Genomic DNA, 27435 nt, shown 5'->3' with positions numbered 1-27435 from the left:
GAAATGAATGAAACACAGGACCTGAACATTACCCTTGTGGATGATGGTAACTGGACTTTTGTCAATGGCTCCAATGAATTCTTCTTACCTCAGAACAATGTGACATACGTTGGATATTACCTGCATCAGCCATCTGTAGCAGCGGTATTCATAGTTTCCTACCTGCTCATATTCCTGGTCTGCATGGTTGGAAATGGAGTAGTGTGTTTCATTGTGTTACGGAGCAAAAACATGCGCACCGTCACCAACCTTTTCATCCTCAACCTCGCCATCAGTGACCTTCTTGTTGGGATTTTCTGCATGCCTACAACTCTTCTTGACAACATTATTACAGGTCAGTGCAATGCCAGGAACCATATGTAATTATTTACATCATCTTTAATGTTACTTGTTCTAGCTAAGGTTTGTTTTTCACATTTTCTTGCATGCTTGAATTTTCAACTGACATTTATAGTTCTCCTTAGGGCTGTGGCGACCAGAGAAGGCATCTATAATTGCCTGAAGTTAAGTCAACACTGAGTTCATGCTTTATCTGACAGCAGAGGATGCTGTTCACCTTTAGAATGGCATGGCTTAAAGATAGGAGCAATATGAAAAGCTAAGCATGGCGAGTCAATCCAGACTATAAAAATATTTTTGGTGCCATCAATTATGTGACCGTTTTCTGAAATATGCAATATGCTCTTAAATTTGACTCACATTTCATGATAGCCATAAGACTGATATAAATTATGCATGGTGTTATAAACAAGAGATATACAGATAAACTGGGTTCTTAATATGCAGTAGTCTGTTTATTCCGAACAGATTGTGGCATTTCTTTAATTCTGTCGACATGTATATCTTGCAGACGTGTTTATGGCTGGCACTGAGATAGATAGTCGGAGTGTAAATCTAAAACAAAATGGCATGGCATCTTGATTATGAGACCGTTGTTAGTTATACAAGATATATCCCTGCAAATGGCACATTTCTATCGTGAGTATGAATGTAACCTTAACAAGTTAATTAGCAGCTAATTGCTAATACCAAATTATAAATTACATCCTAAAGTATACTCCTCTCATCGACTGTCACTACACTTTTTTTAAATATTACTTTCATGTGCAGTATGTATGAGTTTGAATGTACATGAATTTAGTTAAGGTCACAAAATACTAAATAAAACACAAAATGAAAGGATCCCAAAGGTCATATACATGATGATACATGTAAAAACACATCTGCTATCTTTTCACTCACTTTCAAAAGTGTTGTCTACAAGAACTATAAAAATTTACAATGTATGTCTCATATTTATGCCATTGTGCATCCTGCAATTTTATGATAAACTATTTGTACTTGATGGATCATGGCTGGAGGCAGACATTGACAAACTCATGCAAATCCTTTATTTATTAGAATTTTCATGTTACTGTCCGAACCAGATAATACAAGAGAAACTAAAAGAATTCTATGAAAGCACAGTCTTTGATTGGAACTCTCTGCTGAGTGCTATAGGAAGTGTGTGTTTCCATAGACACAAAGTCATTGGCAAAATTAGAGTTTTAATGGCCTATAACAAGACAGATTAGAGTCACAACAATGGGTGCACTCAGTAGGGAGTAGTGTATATTGGTGGCTCCAATCATTGACAGAATCCAGAACATACGATTGCCCATGCTCTGTAAAATTGAAATACCAAAATTTACTGTAGCTTTTTACCTCGGTTTATATCAGAACTGTATTTACTATCCAGTTGTAGTAACACACTGTTAGTTAGATGCCTAGGATTGATCATTCGTATGGATGACAGTATGTAAGAAACAAATCATTTAAAGCTTCTCAAAATCAGTTTGGTTTTCATTGCCAGTCTTTTTACATTTTACATTTTTACAATGCCAGTTTCTTATTATATTTATTATTTTTTTGAGCCATGGTATGGATATGATTATTTTTAGTGACTATGGGCTATTGCAACTCTATTGAAAATTGGGCTATTGAAATAATTACTGGTTTTATCTGTAACATATCTGTGTGAGATGGTTATTTATAGCGTGTGTCTTGTTGGTTGCTTTTAAGATGTTGAAAATAATGTCATACCTCAAGGCAGAGCATTTTAGATACCTGTTTACTTTGTAATAGATGCCTCTCCCAAGTGTAGCCTGATAGTAATTCAATGTAAGGAACATTTTATGCACTTCCCGTGGAATTAATCAGAGACTGAATTGAGTGAATTTAAGTGATTGTGAATATTTGTGTGAATAAGTCCTAGTAGGATGAAATGAAATATTTTAATTCTATCCAAAGTTCTGCATTCTTATTAAATGTTTAATTATTCAGAAACCATTTATTTGTTACAACTAAAGTGTGATTACTGTTTGTAAATTAATTAACACATGTCATTTTAAAGACCTTTTTTGATATTAATTAAACCCCTTGAAGAGATTGTTTTCACAGTTAATGGGTAAAAACAGCATTATTTATTATTAATTAATTTATTTATTGTCTGTGAGAAAGCACTCATTAAGTAAGGTCAGTATTCAAATAAGTGTTTAAATAAGGTTGTTGAAAACATTTTATATTAGACATCCAAGGCCCGGAGGAAGCACCAGTCTGTCTTTTGTACCTCGGCTTCCTAATGGTTCTTAGGGCTTTCAAGTTTTCATTACTTGGTGTAATTTCTATTGGAAGAGGAGGTTTGGGGGACATGTTAATTTTATATTTATTTATTTATATTCACAGCAATGAACATGATTTGCTACTTAATCTCTATGAAATATATGAAGTATGTATTTTTTTCCTCAGTTTTTCCAGATGAGGAACATATTTGAAATGTGTCTCTCTACGAAAACTGAATTTGATCAACTTATTATTATTATTATTATTATTTATTATTAATTATTATTATTATTTATTTATTTAACAGGGGCAATACACTAGGCATTTGGGTGTATGCATTTGTATAAGAAAAATATTTACTTTCTAAACTTTAATCTCTAGCTTCAACTAACTGTCTTATGTACATACACGAGAGAGTGGCATCCAGCAGATGACATACTGTAGGGTAATTTAAATTTTTTTATGAAATTTCCCTTTAAAGCTGCAGTAGGGAACTTTTGACGCTCTAGCGGTTAATAAACAGAACTGCTTGCGTCTTGCGGAAGAACATCTTAGCCGGAACTACTTCTCTCTGTTTATGTCTATGAAGAATCACAAAGGTACTGGGTTACTCCGCCGCGGTATCCCGAAGCAATCTGAAATAGTCAGAATATAAACACTTATTATAGGTGCACCCTAGTGATTCAGGACAAGCCAAAAACACGGTTTGGAAAATGGATTCATGGTGTACTTGCTTATTATATACATTTTTCTACATTTTGAACACACACAAAGTTACGGACCGCAGCTCTGATTGGTTATTTTTTACCGGGAGCTATGGAGTTTCTGCAAATGGCAATAGGACCACTGGGAGGAGCCAGAGGAGATTGACTTTTTTCACAGTTTATCTGTCTCATATTCTACTGTCAGGACATAATGACAGGTTTAATAAATATGTAAAAAAATATTTTTTTACAAAAGTTCCCTACAGCACCTTTAAGTTGGACTATACATTTCAAAGTATATAATTTGTAAAAGTATGATAAGAGTTTTGACCTCATGTAGATGACCTCAAAGCTAACAGACTTGGACTAAAAGCTCAAAAACTAAATTTTTGAATTCATGAGCAGTTAAAAATGTCCATCGAATGTCAGTTCCTCTTCAAGCAGTCACTTTAGACATTACATCGAAATATGCATATTTGAGGGCAGCATGCATCCACTCATTCAGATTTTTATTTCGGAGCCGAACAGTTGCTGCTATATGTGCTACTCGTTTTCTCCAATCACCTCTCTTTTCTGGTAATTTCATGATTAATGGCTGCAAATCCCCCCTTGGCGCTTTGGTATAATAATAGCAGTTTCCCTAAAAGAGCTACACGGTTGAACTTGTCTTTTTAAAAATGTCTCTTCTTCCATGCATTTCTGGATGCGGTTGTTTCCTGACACCATCTGATGGACATGATTGATGTTTAATATGTCTGGTCTTTAAGCATGCTAAGGCTCCATTCATGAATGGTGCATGCCCTCATTATTAGCTGCTTCCCAGCCTTGGACTTCTGGAGGGATCGCCCACATCTCCCATCCAAGGCCTGTAAGATGATGTCAGCTTTGGCTACTAAGGCTTACAGTGTTGCTGGACAGGTGGCCACCACCTTGCATGCCATCCCATAGTGCAAGTCCACCAGGCCAAAGCACTAAAGGAGGGTAGTTCTGAGCTTGGGTTGATGCAGGAACTGTGCAAGGTGACTGACTTCGATCTACAGGTGATTAAATTCATGGTGCGGTCCCTCGCCCAGACCTTGGTGGTCCAGGAATGCCATCTCTGGCTCAACCTTTCTGAGATGAGGGATGCCAACAAGGCTTGCTTTCTTGATGTCCCCATCTCACAGGTTGGCCTCTTCGGTGACATTGTCGAGGAATTTACCCAGCAGTTCTTGAGGCCATAAAACACATCTTGCTCTGGCATGATACTTCAGACACCAAGCAGCTGTGGTGTGACTGGTGTGCTTCTCGTCGAGAAGACCCCCCAAGATGCACGATCGGTGTTGTGCTTTCTTCTCTGCAAAAGAGAATGGAGCGGAGGCTGTCCCCCTCCACCTTGAAAGTGTATGTGGCAGCTATCACAGCACATCACAATGCAGTGGAGGGCCTATCTCTTAAAACAGTGCTCCCAACGTGCTCACTTCAATCAAGAGGGTGGGGGATCTGCAGGGATTTTTCAGTTTGCGAAATATGCCTTGAATTCAGACTGGCTGACTTTAAAGTTATCCTGAGACCTTGGCCTGGATGTGTGCCCAAAGTTCTCTGCAAGCACTGACCTTGGAGGAGGCAGACACAGCACTTATGCTGCTACTGTATGTCTTGTTCGTTCCCTCAGTGTTTATGTTGACCACACTCTGAGCTTTAGCAGTTCTTTGTCTGCTTGTCTACAAACAGATGTTGGCCCACTGGTTAATATATACCATCACCTTGGTGTACCAACCACAAGGTAAGCTGTGCCCTCTAGGAATGAGGACTCACTCCTTTCAGAATGTGGCCTCCTCCTGGGCGCTGGTGCTATAGTTCTGCCCTGTTAGTCAATCCATATGTGTATATGTTTAGATTAGATTAGATTCAACTTTATTGTCACTGCACATGTAGGTACAAGGCAACGAAATGCAGTTAGCATCTAACCAGAAGTGCAATAAGCAGTAAGTACAGAATAAAGGTCTATAATAGGTACAATAACTATACAGGTAAGAATTATGGACATAATTTACAGATATTAAATACTATAAGCACGATATACAGATAGGTGTACTATGAACATACTATACAGATGGGCTATGTAAAAGTGTATGTACACTATAGGCAGAACTATGAACATAATTTACAGTATTGCAATGGACAGTAAAGTGCATAGAAAAAAATATTTCAATGTGCAAATGGATTATACAGTGTTCCTGGATGAACAGGCAGTAGTGCAAGTAATAACAAGTTACTTTTTGCTTGTTGTGAGTAAATAAATAAATCTGAGTGTTGAAGAGGGGGAGGAGTCTATGTGTGGTGTTGAGGGGTGTCAGAGGGCAGAGTTCAGCAAGGAGACAGCTTTAGGGAAAAAGCTGTTCCTGAATCTTGTGGTCCTTGTCCGGAGGCTCCTGAAACGCCTCCCGGAGGGGAGGAGGTTAAACAGTTTGTGGTCAGGGTGAGAGGAGTCCTTGAGAATGCTGCGAGCTCGACGTAGACAGGGTTTCCTCTGGATGTCCTCAAGAGCAGGAAGTGGTATCCCTGTGATTCGTTGGGCAGTTTTCACCACCCTCTGCAGTGCCTTGCGGTCAGCCACTGAGCAGTTCCCATACCAGACTGTGATGCAACTGGTCAGGATGCTCTCAATCGCACACCGGTAAAAGTTCACCAGGATGGTTGAAGACAGCTGGTTCTTCTTCAGTGTCCTGAGGAAGAAAAAGCGCTGGTGAGCCTTTTTGACCAGGCTGGAGGTGTTTGTGGCCCAGGAAAGTTCCTCCGAGATGGTGGTTCCCAGGAACTTGAAGCTGGAGACACGTTCAACAACCATTCCGTTAATGTGGATGGGGTCATGCGTGCTTCCTTTCTTCTTCCTGAAGTCCACAATGAGCTCCTTGGTCTTATTGGTGTTAAGGAGCAGGTTATTGTCAGCGCACCATGTGGCCAGGTGCTGTACCTCTTCCCTGTAGGCAGACTCATCGTTGTCACTGATGAGGCCAATCTCCGTGGTGTCATCTGCAAACTTAATGATGGAGTTGGATCCATGCACAGGCTTGCAGTCGTGGGTGTAAAGGGAGTAGAGGAATGGGCTCAGCACACAGCCCCGTGGTACGCCAGTGTTAAGTGTGATGGTGGTGGAGTGGGTGTGGCCTGACCGAACATGCTGAGGCCTGTTGGTCAGAAAGTCCATAATCCAGTTGCAGAGGGAGGTGTTAATGTCCAGGTCTCCAAGTTTTGTGGTCAGCTTGGAGGGAATGACGGTGTTAAATGCTGAACTGAAGTCAACAAACAACATCCTAACATATGTGTTGTTATGGTCAAGGTGTGTGAGTGCAGAGTGCAGCAATGTGCATACTGCATCCTCTGTGCTCCTATTTCTGCGGTAGGCAAATTGGTGTGGGTCCAGTGTGGGTGGGAGGCAGTCTTTGAGATGTGCTAGGACCAGTCGCTCAAAGCACTTCATAATGATGGGTGTGAGTGCTACGGGGCGATAGTCATTGAGGCACGTTGGGGAGGAGTGTTTTGGTACTGGCACAATGGATGTGGACTTAAAACATGTAGGCACAGTTGCTTGGGTGAGGGACAGGTTAAAAATGTCTGTGAAGACCCCTGCAAGCTGCTCTGCACATGCCCTAAGCACACGTCCAGGAATGCCATCAGGGCCAGCAGCCTTGCGTGCGTTGATCCGGCTCAGTGCAGTGTGGACATCTGTGGAGGTGAGTTTGAGAGGTTGGTGGTCTGAAGAGGCTGAGATTTTGGTGGCCGTCTCATTGCTGTCGCTGTTGAAGCGAGCATAAAAGTTATTTAGCTCGTTAAGGAAGGAGACGACCGTGACTGTTGGTGTGGAGTTGCTTGACTTGTAGTCACTGATGATCTGGATGCCCTGCCACATGCATCGGGGGTCAGAGTTGGAAAAGTGTTCCTCTACCTTCAGCTTGTAGCAGTACTTGGCCTTTTTGATGCCCCTTTTCAGGTTAGCCCTGGATTTACTGTAGGCCTGAGCGTCGTCTGACCTGAAGGCGGTGTTGCGGGCTTTCAGCAGAAGTCGCACCTCCTTGTTCATCCATGGTTTCTGATTAGGGTATGTTGTTATCTGTTTTTCTGTTGTTACACTGTCAATGGTGGAGTTGATGTGATCCAGTACAGAGGAGGTGTAGATATCAATGTCCGTGTGAGAATAACAGGCAGCCTGTGAAGCAAACATACTCCAGTCAGTGTGTTGAAACCTGTCTTGAAGTAAAGAGTCAGCTCCAGTTGGCCACACTTTGATGGTCCTCACTGATGGCTTCACACGGTTGATGAGGGTTGAATACTTAGGGGTGAGAAACAAAGAAAGGTGATCAGACTGTCCGAGGTGGGGGAGGGGGCTCGCGATGTAAGCTCCATTAATGTTTGTATAAACATGATCCAAAGTTTTGTCTCCTCTGGTGTGGCAGGAAACATGCTGGTGAAATTTGGGGAGTACTGTTTTTAATTTGCAGTGATTAAAATCACCCGCGACAATAAAAGCAGCCTCCGGGTGAGCAGTCTGTTGTTTACTAATGGCTGCATGAAGTTCGTTCAAAGCAAGCTTGGCATTAGCATCCGGTGGAATATAGACTGCGGTTATTATGGTGGAAGTGAACTCCTGTGGCAGATAAAAAGGTCTACATTTAACCATGAGAAACTCTAGGTTAGCTGAGCAGTGTCTCCCAACAATGACAGTGTTCGTACACCAAGCTTTGTTGACATAAATGCACAATCCACCACCTCTTGTCTTGCCGGAGTCATCTGCCGTTCTATCTGCCCTGAGCGTGTAGCGTCCTGCTAGCTCAATAGCATTGGTGGGTACGTCGCTGTGTAGCCATGTTTCTGTGAAAACCATGACATTGCAGTCCAGAAGTCTCTTACTGTGGGTGATGCGGAGTCGTAACTCATCCATTTTGTTCACCAGTGACCGCACATTAGCGAGGAAAATGCTGGGTAAAGAGAGCCGGAGCGGTGTTAGCTTTAGCTTAGCTCTTAGACCTCCGCGCTTCCCCTGCCTTTGTTTACGATCTCGACGCCGCCTGCGAGCACTTCCACCCGGCCGGCTAGAGTGCGAAGCCTCGGGTGTTCTAGTGATCTCAGGGATGAGTCGAAGATTGGTGATAAAACTGCTGGTAAAGTCCTCATCGATATCCAAAAGCTCCTGTCGGGTGTATGATGTTAAAGCAAAGCTGTTCAGTACGAACAGACCCGAGATGAGCAGGAATAAATCTGCAAAATTGCAAAAACTGGAGAGACGCTGAGCCTCGCGATGTGTTCGCGCCGCCATCTTGGTCTGTTATGTTACCTCCCTTCTGGCAGGATGTGGTCTCCATAGCATCCTTCTCCACTCTAAATTAGGCTTGCTTCCCCAGTTTAAGTGAACTTGTAGTGGTTGTACCATAATCAACAGCACGAAGCACTATTTCCCACTGTGAGTACAATAACGAACTCAAGGTTAAGGAATAGCAGCTGCAACCCTGCGCTGAGTACTGCTCATTCTGTCCCTGTCCGGTACGAAAGACTTGTAATGAGATGCTGCGTAGGTTACGATGTGAGGTGCCAGTTGTTAATTGGCATGCTTGAGCCTGCCAGCATTCGCATCACCAAAACTTGTGACATAGCTCAGTGTTTGTGGCACTTTTAATAGGGACACCATAATTCAGTATTAACGTAACATCGAAAGTGACTGACTGAAGGGGAATATCTCAGTTATGAACAGGTTTAGGTAAAGTTATTTTTTTAAGTAATGCATTACAATACTGCATTACTCCCTAAAAAAGTAACTTATTAAGTTTCTTAGTTACTTTTTATGGAAAGTAATGCATTACGTTACTTTTGCGTTACTTTTTAAATATAAGCAGGGCTTGATTGTTTTCAATATAAGAAGTTATATTTATAGCAAATGTAAAAGCCCTTTAACACCAAAAAGTGTTATGAATAAATCTCAGGCTAAAGGAAAAGTAAATTTTGTCTGTACAGTAGAACACAGAAGAAGAAGGTTCAACCCTCTTCAGCAATAAACAAACAAAAAACAATGAAGCACAATTGTTAGTTCATCTAAAGTCAATTTTGATTATTGGTATGGTTTAACTGGATCATCAAAGGTCAGCAGCAAAAACATTGGTTAATAAAATGGGTACATTAGATGCATTAGTAGATACATTTGAGTTATTTAACATATTTAATTGCAGGTTTGCGACTGTTTTATTTAATTTAGATGAAATCTGTTTTTTTTTGTGTGTTTTTTTTGCCAGTGGGTTGAATTAAATCACATTCACATTTAGTCTAGAACTACATCATGTTCACACAGTGCACAACTGGCATTACTTTTTTGAAAACAACAAAATAACTTTACTAGTTATGAATATAACCCTCTTTCCATGAAGGAGAGAACTGACACATTGTGTCTCGTGATTGGCATGCAGTCTCGGCTCCTAAGCACACATACCTGAATAAGTGGATGCATGCCACCCTCTTATATACCTGTGTGTCTGGGGGAGTTACTCCTCACCCCACAGCGTAAGATTGTTAAGCCTTTCCCTAAGCCAGTTTACCTCCTCCAATCATACACAAAATACATTAAATCCCACCAGATGGTAAGTGACATAGCAACTGATCCACATACTATATACAAAGATTACACTTAGCATTGATTACACTTCAGCGACTTTTTGATTGGGTCTTAAAGGCAAAACTGAACTGCCATTCGGTATCATTAACCATAGTTTCCAGGAAAAAGTTAATTATAATCCTCAAAAGTCCATTTAAGTTTTAATTTTGTTAACTTGCAAAATACCATCCACTGGACATTAATTTTATCACATCAGCTGGTCAGGTGACTCAGTGTAAAATGCATGTCACTTGACATTCAACATAATGAACTACATCACTGTGAAATGCTAAGAAATTTCATATTTCATGGGATATCTTATAATTTAACAGACATTAATGTAATCTAATTAATGTGCATCTGCCTGTATAATTTAGCCAGAATCAACTGTCTTCTCCCCAGGTTGGCCATTTGGAAGCATGGTCTGCAAAATGAGTGGTATGGTCCAGGGCATATCAGTCTCAGCCTCCGTTTTCACCTTGGTTGCCATAGCTGTTGACAGGTAATGTCATATTATAATCTTATCCCTCAACTCAGGAATTAAAGGGGTCATATGTTGAAAGTTCAAATGTTCCTTTCTTTTTGCAGTGTTACAAGCTCTTGGTGCATAAAGAAGATCTGTAAAGTTGCAAAGACTAACGTTTCAAATCCAAAGAGATAATCTTTATCAAACAATTACTCTATTACTCTGCCACACCCCCACATGTCTACATCACTATGTGGAAATATTTGCATAATGCCATCCAAATGTTCACGCAAAGAAAGAAGGCGTGGTTTCAGTAACTGCAGTTAGTGTTGAAGGAGCTTTGTCATGGAGATGCTGTGTATATATAGGCAAAAGCACTTTATTTGGCCTAAGGAATCGTTAAGATTACTTAGAACAGAACAGCAGTGCATGTTATAGACAGACGTTTCGTGAACCTAGCAGAGGAGGTAATTCTGACTTTGCTATGACAATCTGGCACTTCTGAGTCAGCTACTGTATGTTTTGTTATTAGTTTAAATATTTGCTATTGGCTGTTCAAATGCGGAGTTTTGCGCATGAGAGAGAGAGAGACACTCATCTGTCTTAACCATCCATGGCTTGTGTACTACAAACAAACACAAGCTTCATCACTGTGTCTGTCACACCACTCTTCTCCTTCCGGGGCTCGAACTGATGGTAAAACTAAGCACATTATTAACTGTCTTTACATTTATTTTGAAAGATGAAGCTCGTGATTATGGAAAGAGGCATAACATTTCTGACGAGTGCTTGCTATGTTTGGCCAATCACAATGTACTGGGTCAGTTTGCCATTCAGAGCAGACTGCGCTTGTTTATAGAAAACTATGCATTTGAAAGAGGCGGGGCATAGAGGACCTACTATGATGTACATTATTTGAAAAATAATGTGTTTTTTGAACATTAAAGCATGTCAACATATTCTGTTACACCAAAATACACAAAATAATGATCTTTAAAAAAACATTATATGGACTCTTTAATAAAAAAAGACCATATGACTGGCAATAGCAAATTCAAAAATAGTTTAGTACCATTTACACTTGAAATTTTTAATAAATGGTTATCAGCCTTTGTGACTCGAATGCCTCTCGTTATCTAACACAATGTTCCAGGTCCACCATATAAAGTTTACTTCTGGTATTTCCATGACCTTGGCCTTTCTGAAAGACAAGATCAATCTATTGAATATTTGATAGAAAATCTTTGTACTTTAAATTTGGGACATTTTACTTAGTATTTAAATTATTGTTGCACCGATCAAAGCTGATTCAGAATTCAGAATTTCTTTTTTTCTTTTTTTTGTAGCAAATTGGCTGATTGTTATACTGATATTGATTTTTAAACAAATGTATATATATTTAAAGGGCGGGTTTTAGTGAAGCACAGTGGAGCTTCTGGCCCTACAGTAGAAACGCAACTTTGAAGGTCTTCCTTCAAAACCACCAGTAAAAGAGTCGCCAATAACGTGCGTCATCACTATGACACGGCATTAGATCTGACTTTTGTTCACACCATAGACAGTAAAAGAAATGGACACAGCAACCCCATTGGATTCAACGGAGACAAGTGAAGTCAATTAGAAGCACGTACTTCCTGGGGGTCGGCAATGTTGGGAAAGTTCACTTTCTACATGAACTAGTTCAAAGTTCAATTCACAAAAGACGTTCTCACCGACCTTGTCATAAACATCATACAATTATTTTAAATGATCTTATGCCTTCTTGCTACATGCTGCTGTTGATTCAATGCTTTTTTTTTTTTTTTTTTTTTTGATGACGTGTCACGCATGCGGCGGACGGTGGTGCGACACTGGTGGTGTTGCCAGATTGGGTGTTTTTCCGCTACATATTAAGACCCGTTTACAGTGTTTTTAGCCAGGTTTTCGCCTGGAAGGCTCTATATAAATCTGGCGCCCTATTGAATGAATTAACCTGAGAGAGTGTGCCGTTCACAGACACCAGAATGAACGAGTTGACAGTAACGTTCATCAGGCATTAATACAGCACGTTCAGTTCACGTTCGTCCAAAATATGAACGTGTTCAGGCACAACACTGGAATAATTTTGTCCCGTTATTTTATGGGCTCTCTATGGGGCTTCTCCCTTGGCTTCATGCCTCCAAATCCCCCCGATTGCCTCATAGACAGTAAAAGATTCCCTGCGAGCTTCTCCTCCTGTCCATATGGTAATTTCTCTACTGTGCGACAGAGAGTCGCAGGTTATGACACAATCGTTAGCCTATTTTTTTTACAAAAACTGCTTCTACGGGGCCACAACGTAAGATACAAGGCCTTTTATACATTTTCATGTTTCATTAGAAATAATGAATGGACAAATGTAGTCTTTAAACACCTCAGATGTAAAGTTATTCACTGTCAAAGTGACGCCAAAATGAATGGGAGTCAATGGAAAGAAGAAAATAACAGCCGTTATTTGAATGAATACATGACACACTGATAAACTCATACTATTTTCTTTTCGGGCTTCCTGCAGATTACCTTAATAATCATAATAAGCACGAACACTGTTTTTGCCGTGACTTTGACTGGCACTCAGCTTCACGTTTTTAATGCAGCGTGTTTTTGAACAGTTACTTTTAAAATAGCCTGTCTCAAGCTGCAGCAATATTTCATTCATTTTTATGCTGTGTTGCTATTGTGTCCACTCTTCTACTTGATTGTCGCGCTTCTTGGGAATGTCGTGGCCTAGTGGTTAGAGAGTTTGACTCCTAATCCTAAGGTTGTGGGTTTGAGTCTCGGGCCGGCAATACCAGGACTTAGGCCCTGGTATATTGCCTGCCCATGAGCAAGGCACTGAAGTCCCAACTGCTCCCCTGGTGCTGCAGCAAAAAATGGCTGCCCACTGCTCCAGGTGTGTGTGGATGGGTTAAATGCAGAGCACAAATTCTGATTATGGGTCACCATACTTGACTGTATATCATGTTACATCACGTCACTACAGCAAATGTGTCCTGTGTGTTCATATGCACCGAATACTGCCAAAGATTATGTCTTATTTATAAGATAATATTAAAAGTGTTGAATTAAAGCTCCCTATATGACTTGTTTTAGAGTTGCTACTGATTTTTGATTTCAGCAAAAAGTGGCATCACACATAGGCTAGTCTTACGTAGCCAGACCTTCAGGCATAAGATCTGGAATTTATGGCAGCTTTCATTGGTCGATTCCCACCCATGAGGCCGTTTGCCTGACATGTCAAACAACCAATCACAGTTCAATTTGTTCATCGTCACGTTTCGTGCTGTGGAAATGTCGCCACAATAACAGACTGGTTTGTAAAACTTTTGGACGTATTTGAAAGATTCTATGCCGCAAACTTTAAATATTTCACATACTTTAGAAAATCCAGTATTTAGTTAATCCTGATAAGCACTGCTCGTCACAGTTGTAAACTTGACGGCTTTCTATTTTCGTGAGGGGTTTGGCGCCACGATATCTTTGTTTCCAGGTGGACACTTAAAGAATGCGACACACACAATTCTCACGGAAATCCTGTAGAATTCAACCAATCCAATAATGACTTTCAACGTTCCTGAAGTGTTTCCACTTTTGTGTCCCATATGCATCAGACATTTAGCCAACAGTCCGTGAGCGTGAAGTCTGAGGCTGAGACTACACACAGGCTAATCATGAACAATCATATTTACATTAACAGTCATCGCTGTCACTTCAGAAAACATGTGCACAACCATACTATGTATTATATGTAGCTGTTGTTGTAAAGCTTAAATATGAGAGTTAATTTGAAATAACCCAATAAATTAATTAAATAATTCTTACTGTTTGGGATTTAAGAAAAGTCTGGAGCTGTCCTAAATTTAAGAAGTTATATATTATGATTCTTTTCAAAGATTCTTTTCAATAATTTTTATTCTTCTTAGGTTTTGTCTTAAGAACAATCTTAAAAAAAGATAAGAATATTTTTAAGATGAATTGTTAGGAATACAACATATTCATAACGTTTTTCTAAAGTTAAAAAATTTGAAGAAAATGGCAGTTAAGAAGAAATGTATTCTTAAGAATGTTTTATGAATCCAGCCCCTGCTCTTAGACAGCTGGACTTCCATACCCACCTGATGTTATCGTATATCAACATGGCATTGGGCCTTTGGGGGGAAGCAGTGAGATGAAAACAAACACTGTTAGATTGGGTGTGTGTGTTATATATCCTTGTAGTGCATCTGCTCCTGCTTAATACTACCAGATGGTGAATCAGGGTGTTATACTAACCATGATCTTCAATTACATTTTTACACATGAAATCACAATGAATGACTTGTTAAGTAGTCAGCTGATGTCAAGTTTTTTACGCTCACTTTCGGTCTCGTAGGTTTTCTGTATGTGCAATTCAATCACTACAGCATAGGAAGTATCTGTAACTTGTATTTTGTTATGGCTATTAATATAGTGTGGATATCTATTCATAGACATTAAGGCATTATAACAACTTCATAGTACACTACAGGGATGTATTGGCTATAAATTGTTTCTATGTGTATGTGCCCAGAAGTGCATTTCACAGCGAAATCTCCAAAACACAACGGAATTTGTTCTATGCCGGCAAACAAATGTGTTTTTGCTACTTTTGACTCATGAGCTCCTCTTTAATAAAAACGATGCTATGTCTTTTTAAGTGATGTATGTGTTGAATGTGTTGAAGGAATTTTTGTTCTAATTATCTTAAAATTTGAATTTTAAATCCAAATTTCGATATCCGATATATTTTTTAAACCCTTGAAGTTTCTATGGTGCACTAAATTATATATCAGCCCATGTCACGGTGCAGTTTCAAGTGTTATTTACATTTGTAACAGAAAAGAGTCGAACCAGACAAATTAAAGAGTCTATCAAAGCTGTGTTTGGAACACGAGCCGAATTCCTCAGGAAGTCATAAAACATTCTGTGCCACAAGACCCAAGCAAGATGACCAACCAACTTGTTAACACAACAGCTTTCAACATTAACACCACTAGAACAATTATTTACAATTTCAATTCGAAGAAGAGAAATTTGGTGTCAAACGTGTTGTTCGTAATAGAAATGCAACCCTGGACATTACATGTAAACCCATGAGAGTTAAACACTTCCATTGACTTCCCCTCACCTAGCAGAGCCAGACTGAAATTCCTAAGGGGGGGGGGGGGGGGGGGGACTTGTAATCTGGTCTTCACCGAACATCCCTATGTCAGAGAATGACAAAGAAACTGTCTTTTGTACATATATATGGACCAAAATGAACTCCAAAATGACTTCTAAATGAATATCATTCCATCGCTTAACTCCATATTCATTTATATGTAACCCACACATTCGACTATAATGTTATAATCACTGATTGTGCATGTCTTTTGATAACTATAGGATACATAGTCATGTCTAGTATTGATATAATCGAATCTGCTTGCTTGAATTAGTTCAGACAATCATTTATTTGTCAAATATATCCTAACCTGGTTATAGGAATCATGTCCAAAATTAGACCCTGCAAGAGTGGGAAAATTCGGAACACATGCTTGGTAAGATAAACATATGATTTATGATACCCCCGAGCAAAGACGATATCTGATTGGTCAAGACAACATTTGAGGTGTGGCCAACAGGCCAGTTTAAATACTTAGGACACCATAAAATCTTGGCTTTTAGTCTCTAGCTGTGCTTCTGCTATTAGCCATGTCTGCTTTTAGTTGTTAGCTTTGCTTCTGCTACTAGTCATGCCTGCTCTTAGCTTTTAGCTTGTAGCTTTGCTACCTAGCTTTAGCTTTTAGCCATGCTGTTAGTCATCACTGTTCTTTGAGCACGGTTCCAGCGTGCTTCAGTCTGCACGCCTGCTGCTACTTAGCCACGATGAGAAGGAACACAACCTAGTCTCGTCAAACTTTATTTCTTTTATTTTCCGTTTGAGAGTTTCGTGTTCTGAGTTAAGTTTTGTAACGTCGAGCCTCTGACGCCTGACCTCAGGTGCCTGTTCAACTTCAACCAGCCACACAACTTCATCTTCAGCCAACGTCCAACCACGGGCTTCCCAAGACGTCACTTCAGCGACTACTGAACTTCCAGCCAATCAGCGACAACAAAGGGACACTTTCAGGCAATGTAACCTCCAGACTGTGACCTTTACTGGTGTATCTAATATAATTTTAACCTCACTGAGGAACTCAATGCGAGGGCTAATTACGTGATTGATGGTTGTTTTCTTCCCGCAACTTGTGTGAATGTTTGTGTGCGTGCGTTTATGTGTTAGATTCGTTTATATGTCTTAGATTTATCTAATAAAGCATTATTCATATTGAAAAGAGAAGTATCTTGTGTTTTGTGCTTACAAGTTAATGTTTTAAACTGCCGATCTTGTTACTGTGCTAATTGATAGTGTTTTCACTATAGTTTGGATATTAATATCCAGCACAGATTTGATGTTAAACCGCTCGTTCAGTGAATCGCAGGGCGTCTCAGTGATCAGCCGTGAAACAGTGATTCTGTTCAAATTCCCTTTAAATTATTAAATGATTCCCTTTGAGCTAAATTGTCCTGTTTCCGTTACACATTAAAGGTAGATACCCAGCCTTGTTGACATATAGGCTATGTAAACTAATTATGCCCACCAATGTCTGGTTGGCCACATAAAATTGAAAATGGCACACATTGTTTAACAGTTGTGGTGAAGTAAGGCGCACAGGATCAACTTTTTGACGTGATTGACCTGTTCGAGTTCGAGTTCGAGTTTGTATCTGATTTTTGCAGACTCACTCTTCTCCCTTTTACCATCACATATGATATTAGAAAGAAACTTACTTTCAATGAAGAAAATATCTTAAAAGTGGAAATAATGTACATAATGAGTGTTTAATAATGAAGTATATTGGGTCTACAAAATATACAGTCTACAAAAATTTTGGAAAATGTCCAAAATGTGAATTTTGTAAGAACATTACCCCTGGTATAAAGTCCTTATTAGCTTTAAGGTGTTTAATTGTGTTGCGGCTTGTTTCTGTTGTGGAGATTTTGTTGTGTTGTGCACTACTGGGCCACCTTTCTATCTCAGACATATTTATTACTGTGACGAGTTGGGCGGAGCCGAGAGCCGTGGGAACGGGGTGAGGCCAGTGGAGTGATTGGAAATGAGTGACACCTGCTCGACTAGGGCTGCACGTTCTCAAGTTTTTCATTAACCGTTAACCGAGGCCCTTAGCGGTTAATACTCGGTTAACCATAGTGTGCCATAGTAACCATAACCATAGTAATTTCCGGACATTGGCCGAAAAAAAAAAAGGAATGTCCGACAAAATTTAATCTCTCCGGTCAAATTGTCCTATTAAAACTGCCTAATAATGCCGCCCATTAACACAATCTGAATTTGAGAATAAGCCTAAAATGTATAAGGCAAAAGGTAACAAGCAGACTCCGCGGCCGCCTCGCTAAGGCTATGACTATGTTTGACACGTACAATATTTGAAAATCGATAATTATTTATTTATTTATTTATTTAAATTACATTTATATCTGAATTTATGTCAACCTATAGACTTTCAAATATCAAAATGTCATGAATTAATATGTATTTGTGTACAAAATGACATATAAACATATTTTCCTATTATACTTTGCCTGGAAACGCTTCCAACAAGGCGTCGGTTCTATTTCTAGCATGCACGTCTCACGCAGGCAGTCGGCAAGCTCTAACCTGTTAACATGGGAACCGAATTAAAAACAGACACGCCACGCAGCTGAGATGCTTTCGCCACGCATCCAGTGTGTCCTGACCGGCCTAATGATGCCCGGGTGTTGGCTGTTGAGATTACAACAACGAGGTTGTGCTTGAAGTATATCTAAGCACTGTATTGCAATACTTGCATTTTGCCCCGTCACTCATATTAGCCCGCTTCATATTAGAAAAATGACTTCTTCTTGTGGACATTACAAATGTTTGGGAGCGCTCTGGCGGTCTCTGGTGGTGCAAAAATGTATTACAACTAAATTCAATGCACGCCATTGACGTCACTTAACCGAGCAAAATGTTTCACTCGGTTACACAATTTTTAACGGTTAATCGGTTAACCGGTTAACCATGGACACCCCTATGCTCGACCCACTGGTCTCAAGTCCCACGTAGGAGGTGGAAGGATATAAAACAGGAGCGATTACAGTGAAGGACGAGAGAGGACCAGGCCTCTCTCGTTTTGCATTTAGTGTGTTTTGTGTTTATTTTGATTATTAAACTTCATTTTGATTGTCTGCCAGTTCCCGCCTCCTTCTTCCTGATGATTATGAAGGTTTTATTGTTACATTGGTGCCGAAGTATGGGAGAAGGAGGGACATGCTGCTGAAGATCCCTCGCTGCTGTGGTGAATCCGCGGTGCTATTGAGCAGGCGAGGAAGTGTGCCGCCATGGGCTGGAATGAGTTGCCGGGGACAGGTGAGCTCACTGCCGGCCGCCCGTGATGTGGAGGGGCAGCTGCCATCCGTAAGGGAGCGGAGGAGTCTGCGAGGGGGCCGGAGGGGTCTTCGCCAGGGGGCCGGAGCCTGCTGCCTCCATGAAGGAATACGGAGGAGCAGGGAACAGGGGACTCCTGCCGGCTGCCCAAAACCGGAGGAGCCGTCTCCATCCACCGGGCGGCGGAGGAGTGTCGTGCCATCCACCGAGGGGTGTCCAGTGCCACGGCCAGGCACCACAGAGGAGATCATCCAGCTGGTGGAGGGCCGAGCGGCAGTGCGTCTGGGAACCGGAAACTCTCCTCTCTCCCCTCTGTCGCTCCTCATCCTTCCATCTCCTTTTCTCTAGCCTCGTCAGTCCTATCCCCAGGTTCCCCAGGTCACCGTGAGTGGTCCCCTCGGAGGGAGGGGGGTGGAGTAGAGCGCTGTCTCGTGGGTACCCCACGGCCTGCGAGGGACTATGTGACGAGTGGGGTGGGGCAGAGAGCCGTGGGAATGAGGTGAGGCCGGTGGAGTGATTGGAAATGAGACACCTGCTCGACCCACCCTTCTTGAGTCCCACGGAGGAGGTGGAAGGATATAAAAAAGGAGCGACGACAGTGAAGGACGAGAGAGGACCAGGCCTGGGTTTTAGTTGTGTTAGCAGTTGTCCGTGAGGGTCTGCCGCGGTGTTTTGTGTTTATTTTGATTATTAAACTTCATTTTGATGGTCTGCCGGTTCCCGCCTCCTTCTTCCCGATGATTATGAAGGTTTTATTGTTACAATTACTAACTGGTGTATATAATCAGTCATAAGGCAACCATTCTAGTCTGGTTTCATTTCCAACTTTTTTTATTATTCGGACCTATGAAATGTAAAATTAACTGTAAGTCATCAGGAAACCTCAAAAAATTTTGTTTTACATGAAATTCAAGGCCAATTTGCATCACATGTAAAATGAAACTGTCCGAATCATGCATTAATTTATTTAAATGTAAAAAATTTGATTATTCATAACAAATCTGTTTTTTAATCAAACAGCACAAAATGCAGTCCTCTTGGAGTGTGTATGCACACTATAAATCAGGGTGCATTATGGATATGAGTATGTAAGGATACTTAGTGGTTCAGGCTGTGGAATTGCTGAAGGACTAAAAAAAATGTTAACAGCAGGATGATACAAAACTGTACATTTGTTGTCTATTACCACCCACTGCAACCTATAACAACGAGGGATATAAGGGCAGTTAGAATAGCAAAATATGTCAGAGAGCGTTGCTATTGTGTGACTTATTGTATTGCAATAGGCAGCACTTCAATGCTAATGATGAATTGAGACTAGTTAGAACATAATTTATAACTGATATGGCTTAATAATAGTATTTCATTATGGTTACATTTGAATGGTTGAAGGATGTTTAATTAGTTGAATAGATGAAGGATGTTAAAACACAGTTTAATATACCCAACATAAAAAATGTTACCTAAGAGAGAGAGAGAGAGAGTGAGTGAGATAGAGAGTCAGAGAGAGCCCAGAAGAGGGTCCCATCACAGAAAGAGAGATTGCCAGCCAAGAAAAGAGACAGAACAACAGTTACAATCTTCTTTTATCCCTTCCTTTACCATGTGACTAAAAACCAAATACAAGACATTCAAACTGAGCAATCAGCAAGTTACAGCTTTCCCCACCATGAAAAAGGTGGCCTGACATATATACATGATGGCCTACAGGGCTTGATCACAATCAGCAATTCTGTGCCTTCAGGAATTCCAAATGGCCTTTTTTTACTGAAGATAGTTTTGGGACAACAAATCAGAAGTCTTTGACCATTTTCAACCCTACAAGTACAGTTCAGTATACTGTATAGAGAAAGAAAGTGTCCACTAAAAATGCTAACAATAGGGAGCGCTTTCAGAAACAGCTTGCCCAAATACATTCTGAATGGCATAGAAAATGAATTATTGAATGCAACAGGTTTGTGAAGGGGAATGTATTATATGCTGCACATAAGGTATTCATTGAAAGTATTCCCACATATTGCTAGATGTGTTGAAAAGTGAACACTATGTGCTTACTTTTTATTTGCAGTGTCATTTGATTTGTATATTATCTAGCATTTATTTAAATAGGTTGGAAATATACAAGGGTACACAGAGGGCATTAAACTTTACATTGCACATAGATTTTTTTTTAATTTGTTGTCTATTTTACAAATAATAACCATGAACTACAATCACAAGTTGCATAAAGCCTCATTTGTGCACCTCGAAGATTGCTGTAAATTTTCAGTTTTTTTTTAAATGCTGTCACTTTCAAGTGTGGTTTAAGCTTTTGTACATAAAGCTTCCACATCAATTACTCTACCCTGTTATATATATATTGATCTTTCAGTTTTGCAACAATAGATCTGGTCATTTTATGGAAGCACATTTTTATAGTGCAGTTTTCAATGAAGAAGGTCTCCTCTTCAAAGCATCACATTAGTATTTGTCCTTTGTTTGAAACGGCTTTAAGCTCTTTTTTTTATTTATTTATTCATTTATTTATTGTTGTGGTTACATCAGTTGTATTTGAGGACTATTAAGACTACAGGTTAAGCAAATATACTTTTCAGGGTGCCTGTTTCCACCACAGATTTTCTTTTAAAAGAAAACAATTATATCTTTACATCTCACAGTTCTGACTTTTCTCTGCTTATTCTGAGTTTATTTCACTTTTAAGGCCACTTCATTTGATTGATGAAAGTATCTGTCTGTATCACAAATAAGGTCAAAACTGTGAGATGTAAACTCAACTCTGAGAAAAAGTCAGAACCGCAGGTATGAAAGCACTGTATTCAGAAACTGGCTTCCATAATGTTACTTAATATTGGGGCTGAGACAACTATAAATGGGTTATTGTAGCCAATCACACTAACAATGTAGAGTACAAACTGGGCTCTAGAAACCTTTTTCAGATCAAAATTACTTAAAAAGTACTAACAAGACATGTTGAGTTGACAGAACAGGGAATCTTTTGATATGCTGTCCCTCTTCATTCCAGATTTACTTTAATGAAGAAACACTGAAAAGCCCTCAGTCCTTATTGTTTAGTGTGACTGCATGATAAGATGAAACATTGTGAGGAAACACTTGTTTTTTTTATTATTATAAAACACTTCAAAATCACTACAAAGGTACCTCATGTTTGTTACATATCTGACACAACTGTTTCTCCAAAGAGCTGTTAAATGATTAAACTGTTTGTCGTTGTCTTTTGCAGATTCAGATGTATTGTGTATCCCTTCAAACAAAAGCTGACAATATCAACAGCCACTTTCATTATTGTGATAATCTGGGTCCTGGCAGTGTCCATCATGTGCCCCTCTGGCGTCATGCTTCAGGTGACTAAAGAGCAAACCATTCGCGTGTTCCTGGGAGACGGCAACCGAACGAGCCCATTCTACTGGTGCAGGGAAAACTGGCCTAACCAGGAGATGAGGAAGATCTACACCACCGTCCTGTTTGCCAACATTTACCTGGCTCCTCTGTCTCTCATAGTAATCATGTACGCAAGGATTGGGATCACTCTGTTTAAAACAGCCATGCCGGCAGGGGCCAAACCTGGCCATGATAACCGTCACTCAGTGTCGAAGAAAAAACAAAGAGTGATCAAAATGCTCCTCATCGTGGCTTTGCTCTTCATCTTGTCCTGGTTGCCTCTGTGGACACTAATGATGCTAACAGACTATGTTAAACTTACCGAACATCAGTACAGGCTTATTAACATCTACATTTACCCTTTTGCCCACTGGCTAGCCTTCTTCAACAGCAGTGTCAACCCAATAATCTACGGGTTCTTCAATGAGAACTTTCGGCGTGGGTTTCAGGCCGTGTTTAAGTTTGGCATGTGTCCTGTTGGCGGTCAGCATCGGACCTATTCTCATAGGGTGCAGGGCAATTCTGTGCAACCTGTGAACCCGCAACCCTCCACAGAGCCCATCTCTCTTAACAGCCTGGAGAACAACAGTTCGAGGAGGATGAACCACGTCAACGAGCAAGACTTAGTGATGGAAGATTTAGAGAAAGTGTCTGAATGTAGTATGGAAGGAGCTTCTCTTTAAAGGGCTTAATAGAGAGGAATGGTATGATAGCAGACTCATTATGTATCAAATTACAGACGATTATTTACTTACATTTTAAAAATGAGACTGTTAACATTATACATTTGTGTGTAAAATGGATTTAACTCATGTTTAATTTGAACAGACATCTGCTGCTGGCATGAATGTACTTGCTGACGTTGTCAGACACGATTGGGCAATTCTGACAATTTAACAACTGTAGTCTTGTAAATTTAACAATCTGTAAAGATAAGTTCAGTTAAAAACAAATCCGTAAAATTACTGTAAATATATGTATATACACAGGAACATCTGGAGTTTTATGATATGTAATTAGATGTATACATTTTTATATGCTCATGAAAGTATCAGAACTGCCATAATCCAAAATCATTCATTGTTTCTGGATTAAAGTCTGGGATTTTAGGCACAGCACTTACATCTTAATATTAACATTAAACATTCATACCTCATTTGTGACAGATCCGTGGAAAGGCTGGGATATATTTCAGTGGGAGGGTTTAATGGGACCATAATTGTTATCTTGTACCCAAACAGGGTAAAATGAGCCATGAAAGAGATTAGTCTGATTGTCTGCTGTTGGCGCAAATAGCAGAAAGTAAGTCATAGTTACTCACACTGGCCTTTCTGCCCTGTTGACTGACAGAGCTCTCAGATGAATAGTTTGACATATGAGACAGAGGTAGGCTTTGTATGGATTTGATATGGATTTCAGGAATATTTGATGCACGAGTCTGGATGTAGCACTGTGATTCACTTGCCAAAAGCTGATTTGTTCTTCAGGCATGCTTTCTCTTTAGGGTTGTCTGTGCCAAAAACATTGTCATTGTTTAATTATTCATTACCTTTTTTACCCTCTCTGTTTGCATGTTGATTAACATCACTTACTTATGGGTTTCCTGCCAGGTAGTTTTTAACTGCCCCATCCTTTAGCCTGCATTATTTTGTGACAGAATCACAAAATGGTTTGAAGTGACTGTTAAAGTTAGACTGCAGTCACTTTAACGAGGTCATGTCATGCCTTCTTAAATTATTTGATACTGCTCTCTGAGTTCCACTTACAATGTTATGAAGTTTTTACGTAAAAAAAGAAAAAAAAAAGTACTTGGCTATTTCCTGTCCTGTTTTGACCCCCTCATCAGAAGGCTCTGTTTGAATAGGTTTGGGCTGGTTGTAGACTCAGAAGTGAACACTCACAGCTATGATTGGTTAACAGTTGTGTATGTTTGACAGCTTACATCCTTCAGAGATGGACACTGCTGTGATTTAAGTTCAAAATGCATAAATACTATCAAACCATCTGTAATAACAGACAAAGCAACAGTGACCACATTATAAAACCAGTTACACTTGTGTGGTGCGACATTACTGTGTTTGGCACTGCATCGTCTTTTAGTTTCAGTCTTTCAGAAAATCCTGCATCAAACTGTGCTTTGTTTGTAAATGAATCCATGGTTAAATGAAGTGAACAAAGGACCATGTTCTTACTGACGTGGTCTAGATCTTCATTAAAAATATCATCTATTCTTTCTTAATGTTGGAATCAGTAGGAAGGCAATGCAAAGATTTTACACGACTTGGCACAGCACAGAGGTCTTGTTGACTTTGGAGCCATCTTTATCGTTTGATTTCTGTGTAGGCCAGTGTTAGCCTCTCTCGTCATTTACATGTGCTTGAATTGGTGGGTTGGGCGAAACAGGCGCTGCAGTAGAAGCATGCATTGATCTTCTTTTGCAGAGGCAGTGTTTAACCATACTATAGTTCATAAATTGGCACATTCCACAACTTTTCATTTTGGCAGATTGGCTTCAATATAAGCTGTTTTTAGACTAACGAGAAATTTCTAAAACTTACAGGATGTTTTTAATAGTACAATGACCTCTTATATGTGAAAATATCAAGGGAATTTCTCAGTTCATGACCCCTTTAAACTTAAGCATTAACTCTTTGGTGAGATCTTTCAGGTGGGTCAGCACAAGGTTTGGGAATGATTGTGTCTGTATGTCCTATTTTGTACTTTTTACTCCGTGTGATTCAGCTGAACATTTGTTGGTGTATTCATCAGTCTGAAATCAGAAAGTTCAGTTTCAATAAATCTTTTTGTTTACTTATTTATTTTTATTATGATATATATATTTTTTTAAATATCAAAAATCTTTTCAAACTGGTAAGCTGGTTCTGAAAGATTTAGTAAGCTCACTTTTTGCATCTATACATTACTGTATGTTACATTATTTATGTAACCTCATACATTTCTTTCCGTTTGTTTTTTAGTTTCATGAATGAATGTCTTACATTCACTGTGAATGTAAGTAGAAATGTTTTCTTTTCTCTCCCCAAACAGAGCAAACCATTTCCATGTACCAGAATATTTTAATTCAAACTGTGTGACAGGAGTTTGTTGGATTACATATTTGACCAGTGAAGATGGAAAACCAACATGCACAAGATTTTTTCTGTAGATTAATTCTATCAGCAATCAGAGCTGTGTTTTTGTGATTATCATAGCAGATGGGAGATGAGTAAGTTAATTCTTCCCTCTTCTTGACAGCTGACACTTCGTAAACCAGTGCAATCTAAACATGATTAAGCCAGCAGCACACTGACATCACTGTAAAGTAAGACTGACAATTGGCCAGGAGAAAATGTGTTAGAAACAGACAGAAGAAGAAGAAGAAGAAAAAAGCCTTTGATTACAAGGTGACTCTGACTTTATGGAAGTTCCAGGTGTGTCAAACCTTATTGTCGGATTTGTCAAGGACACAGTTTGTGGAGAAATATTTATTTTTATATATCTCTGTTTACTGAACATGAACAGTATTTACTGTGGAATTGTTCATTTCTATAGTTCTAATGATGTATTAGCAAAAGCAATGCTATAAACCTTGTCAATATTTATGGCTTTGTGAATCTTGTTGTATTAGTGTTGACTACATGCTAACAGAGTACAGTTGTTTTTCTTTTAGAAACACCTTGCAACAAGAATAAATCAATCTGTGATCTGGATTTTTTTTTTTTTCTCCAAACTGCCTGGATATGGACTAAAAATGGTCCGTCCTTCAGAGTGCAGTTTATATTGTGGAGATACAGTGCCATCCTGCTTTAGTGTAGATTAATAAAGAAACTACTGTAACTCAATTGCCTTTTTTTACACCATTGCTTCAGACACACCTTCATTGGTGCATTGTGTAAATACTGTAATGTATTTTATGCTTTTTGGGTTTGAGTCTATAGCGCGACACAAGATTATGTCACTGTTTCCTTTTGCCTGAATGGAAAAAAAATGATGCAATTTATTCTTATAGGTGCAAGAGAACTGCCACAAGCCTCCAGACTTTTTATGTCTTGTATACAGTATACAGCATTACAATGAAAAGTGAGATCTGTCTGTTTAAATGGCCATGTGATTCATCATGGATCTATTCACACTGAACTTTCAGCTGTCTTTTCTGCTTTAATCAGTGAGGGAGTGTAAATCTGCTTTGGGTATTGTAATCAGGCACTGTCTGGCCCTGGGCCTGGCTCCAGCAGTACCTCTGACGTTGTTGGAAATAGGACAGTTCTGGCAATGATTCAACCTGCTGCGCTGGGGCGGATGATGATTTCATTTGGGTCAGTGCTGGGGAACTATTTAAATGTGATGTGTTAGTGATGTATACGTGATGTGGTCACAACTCCGAGTACCACTGAGGCAAGACATTTGTCACAATCTGGTCACTCACCTTATCTCCATGTGTAAACTTTTTCATCATGCGCTAGACTAATAAAAGCTGTTAGGCGAAAATATGGCACTGTTAAAATGGACATCAATCATACAAACATTTGATTGTGGCAAAGTTATAAAACTGAGGAAAGTGAATAAATAAATTGAAATGACTGTGCTTATATAGTTATGTTTGTTTCCAGTGATCATTGTCATTTGTCAGAGTCCAAAGTTTGTGAGTTTCAGAATGATGTAATAATAATATCATGTGCTCAGGGTAATAAATCATTGTGAAAGGGCTTGAATACAAGTCTATTCTTCTTTTGCCTCTGTGTGTTGAGTATCAATGATGTGATGCTTTTTTATTTTCATTATGAACATGTTTTTAATTTCGAAAATTGTGCATTTTGGGAGCATAAAGTATAAATTTCAAGTTGATAGAACTGTTCTAATATAGCAGGAAAAAAGTCTCATTAAAAAGATGGACAAGAAAAACAAGCTGTTTGGCACAATCTTTCATTTCACTGCTTAAAAAAATCTGTCTTTCATTTCACCACTTAGAAGTGTTAAAATGTGAATAAATATAAATATGAACCTTTTCTCATCCAAATCAATCAAGTGGTAATCAGAAACATGCAGCGAATGAAAAATAGTTAAAAAAGAAAATGATATAGAAGATCAACAAGGAAATGTGATATTTTTTTACGAGGTAAAGTTAGTTGTCATTTCATGGGATCCATCCATCCATCTT

The 27435-nt window shown here is 39.5% G+C and overlaps 1 protein-coding gene across 1 annotated transcript; it reads left to right on the top strand.

The window, feature by feature from the left end:
- Positions 1-26862, top strand: LOC113079126 (neuropeptide FF receptor 2-like). Its single transcript, XM_026251332.1, has 3 exons — positions 1-334; positions 10327-10426; positions 22120-26862. Exons 1-3 carry the CDS (start codon positions 4-6, stop codon positions 22958-22960), a joined length of 1272 nt encoding a protein of 423 aa, XP_026107117.1. The 5' UTR covers positions 1-3; the 3' UTR covers positions 22961-26862.
- Positions 26863-27435: the final 573 nt, after the last annotated feature.

The sequence above is a fragment of the Carassius auratus genome, chromosome 5 (genome assembly GCF_003368295.1).
Source record: "Carassius auratus strain Wakin chromosome 5, ASM336829v1, whole genome shotgun sequence".
Taxonomy (NCBI): Eukaryota; Metazoa; Chordata; class Actinopteri; order Cypriniformes; family Cyprinidae; genus Carassius; species Carassius auratus.
This window is presented reverse-complemented; position numbering and strand designations above follow the sequence as displayed.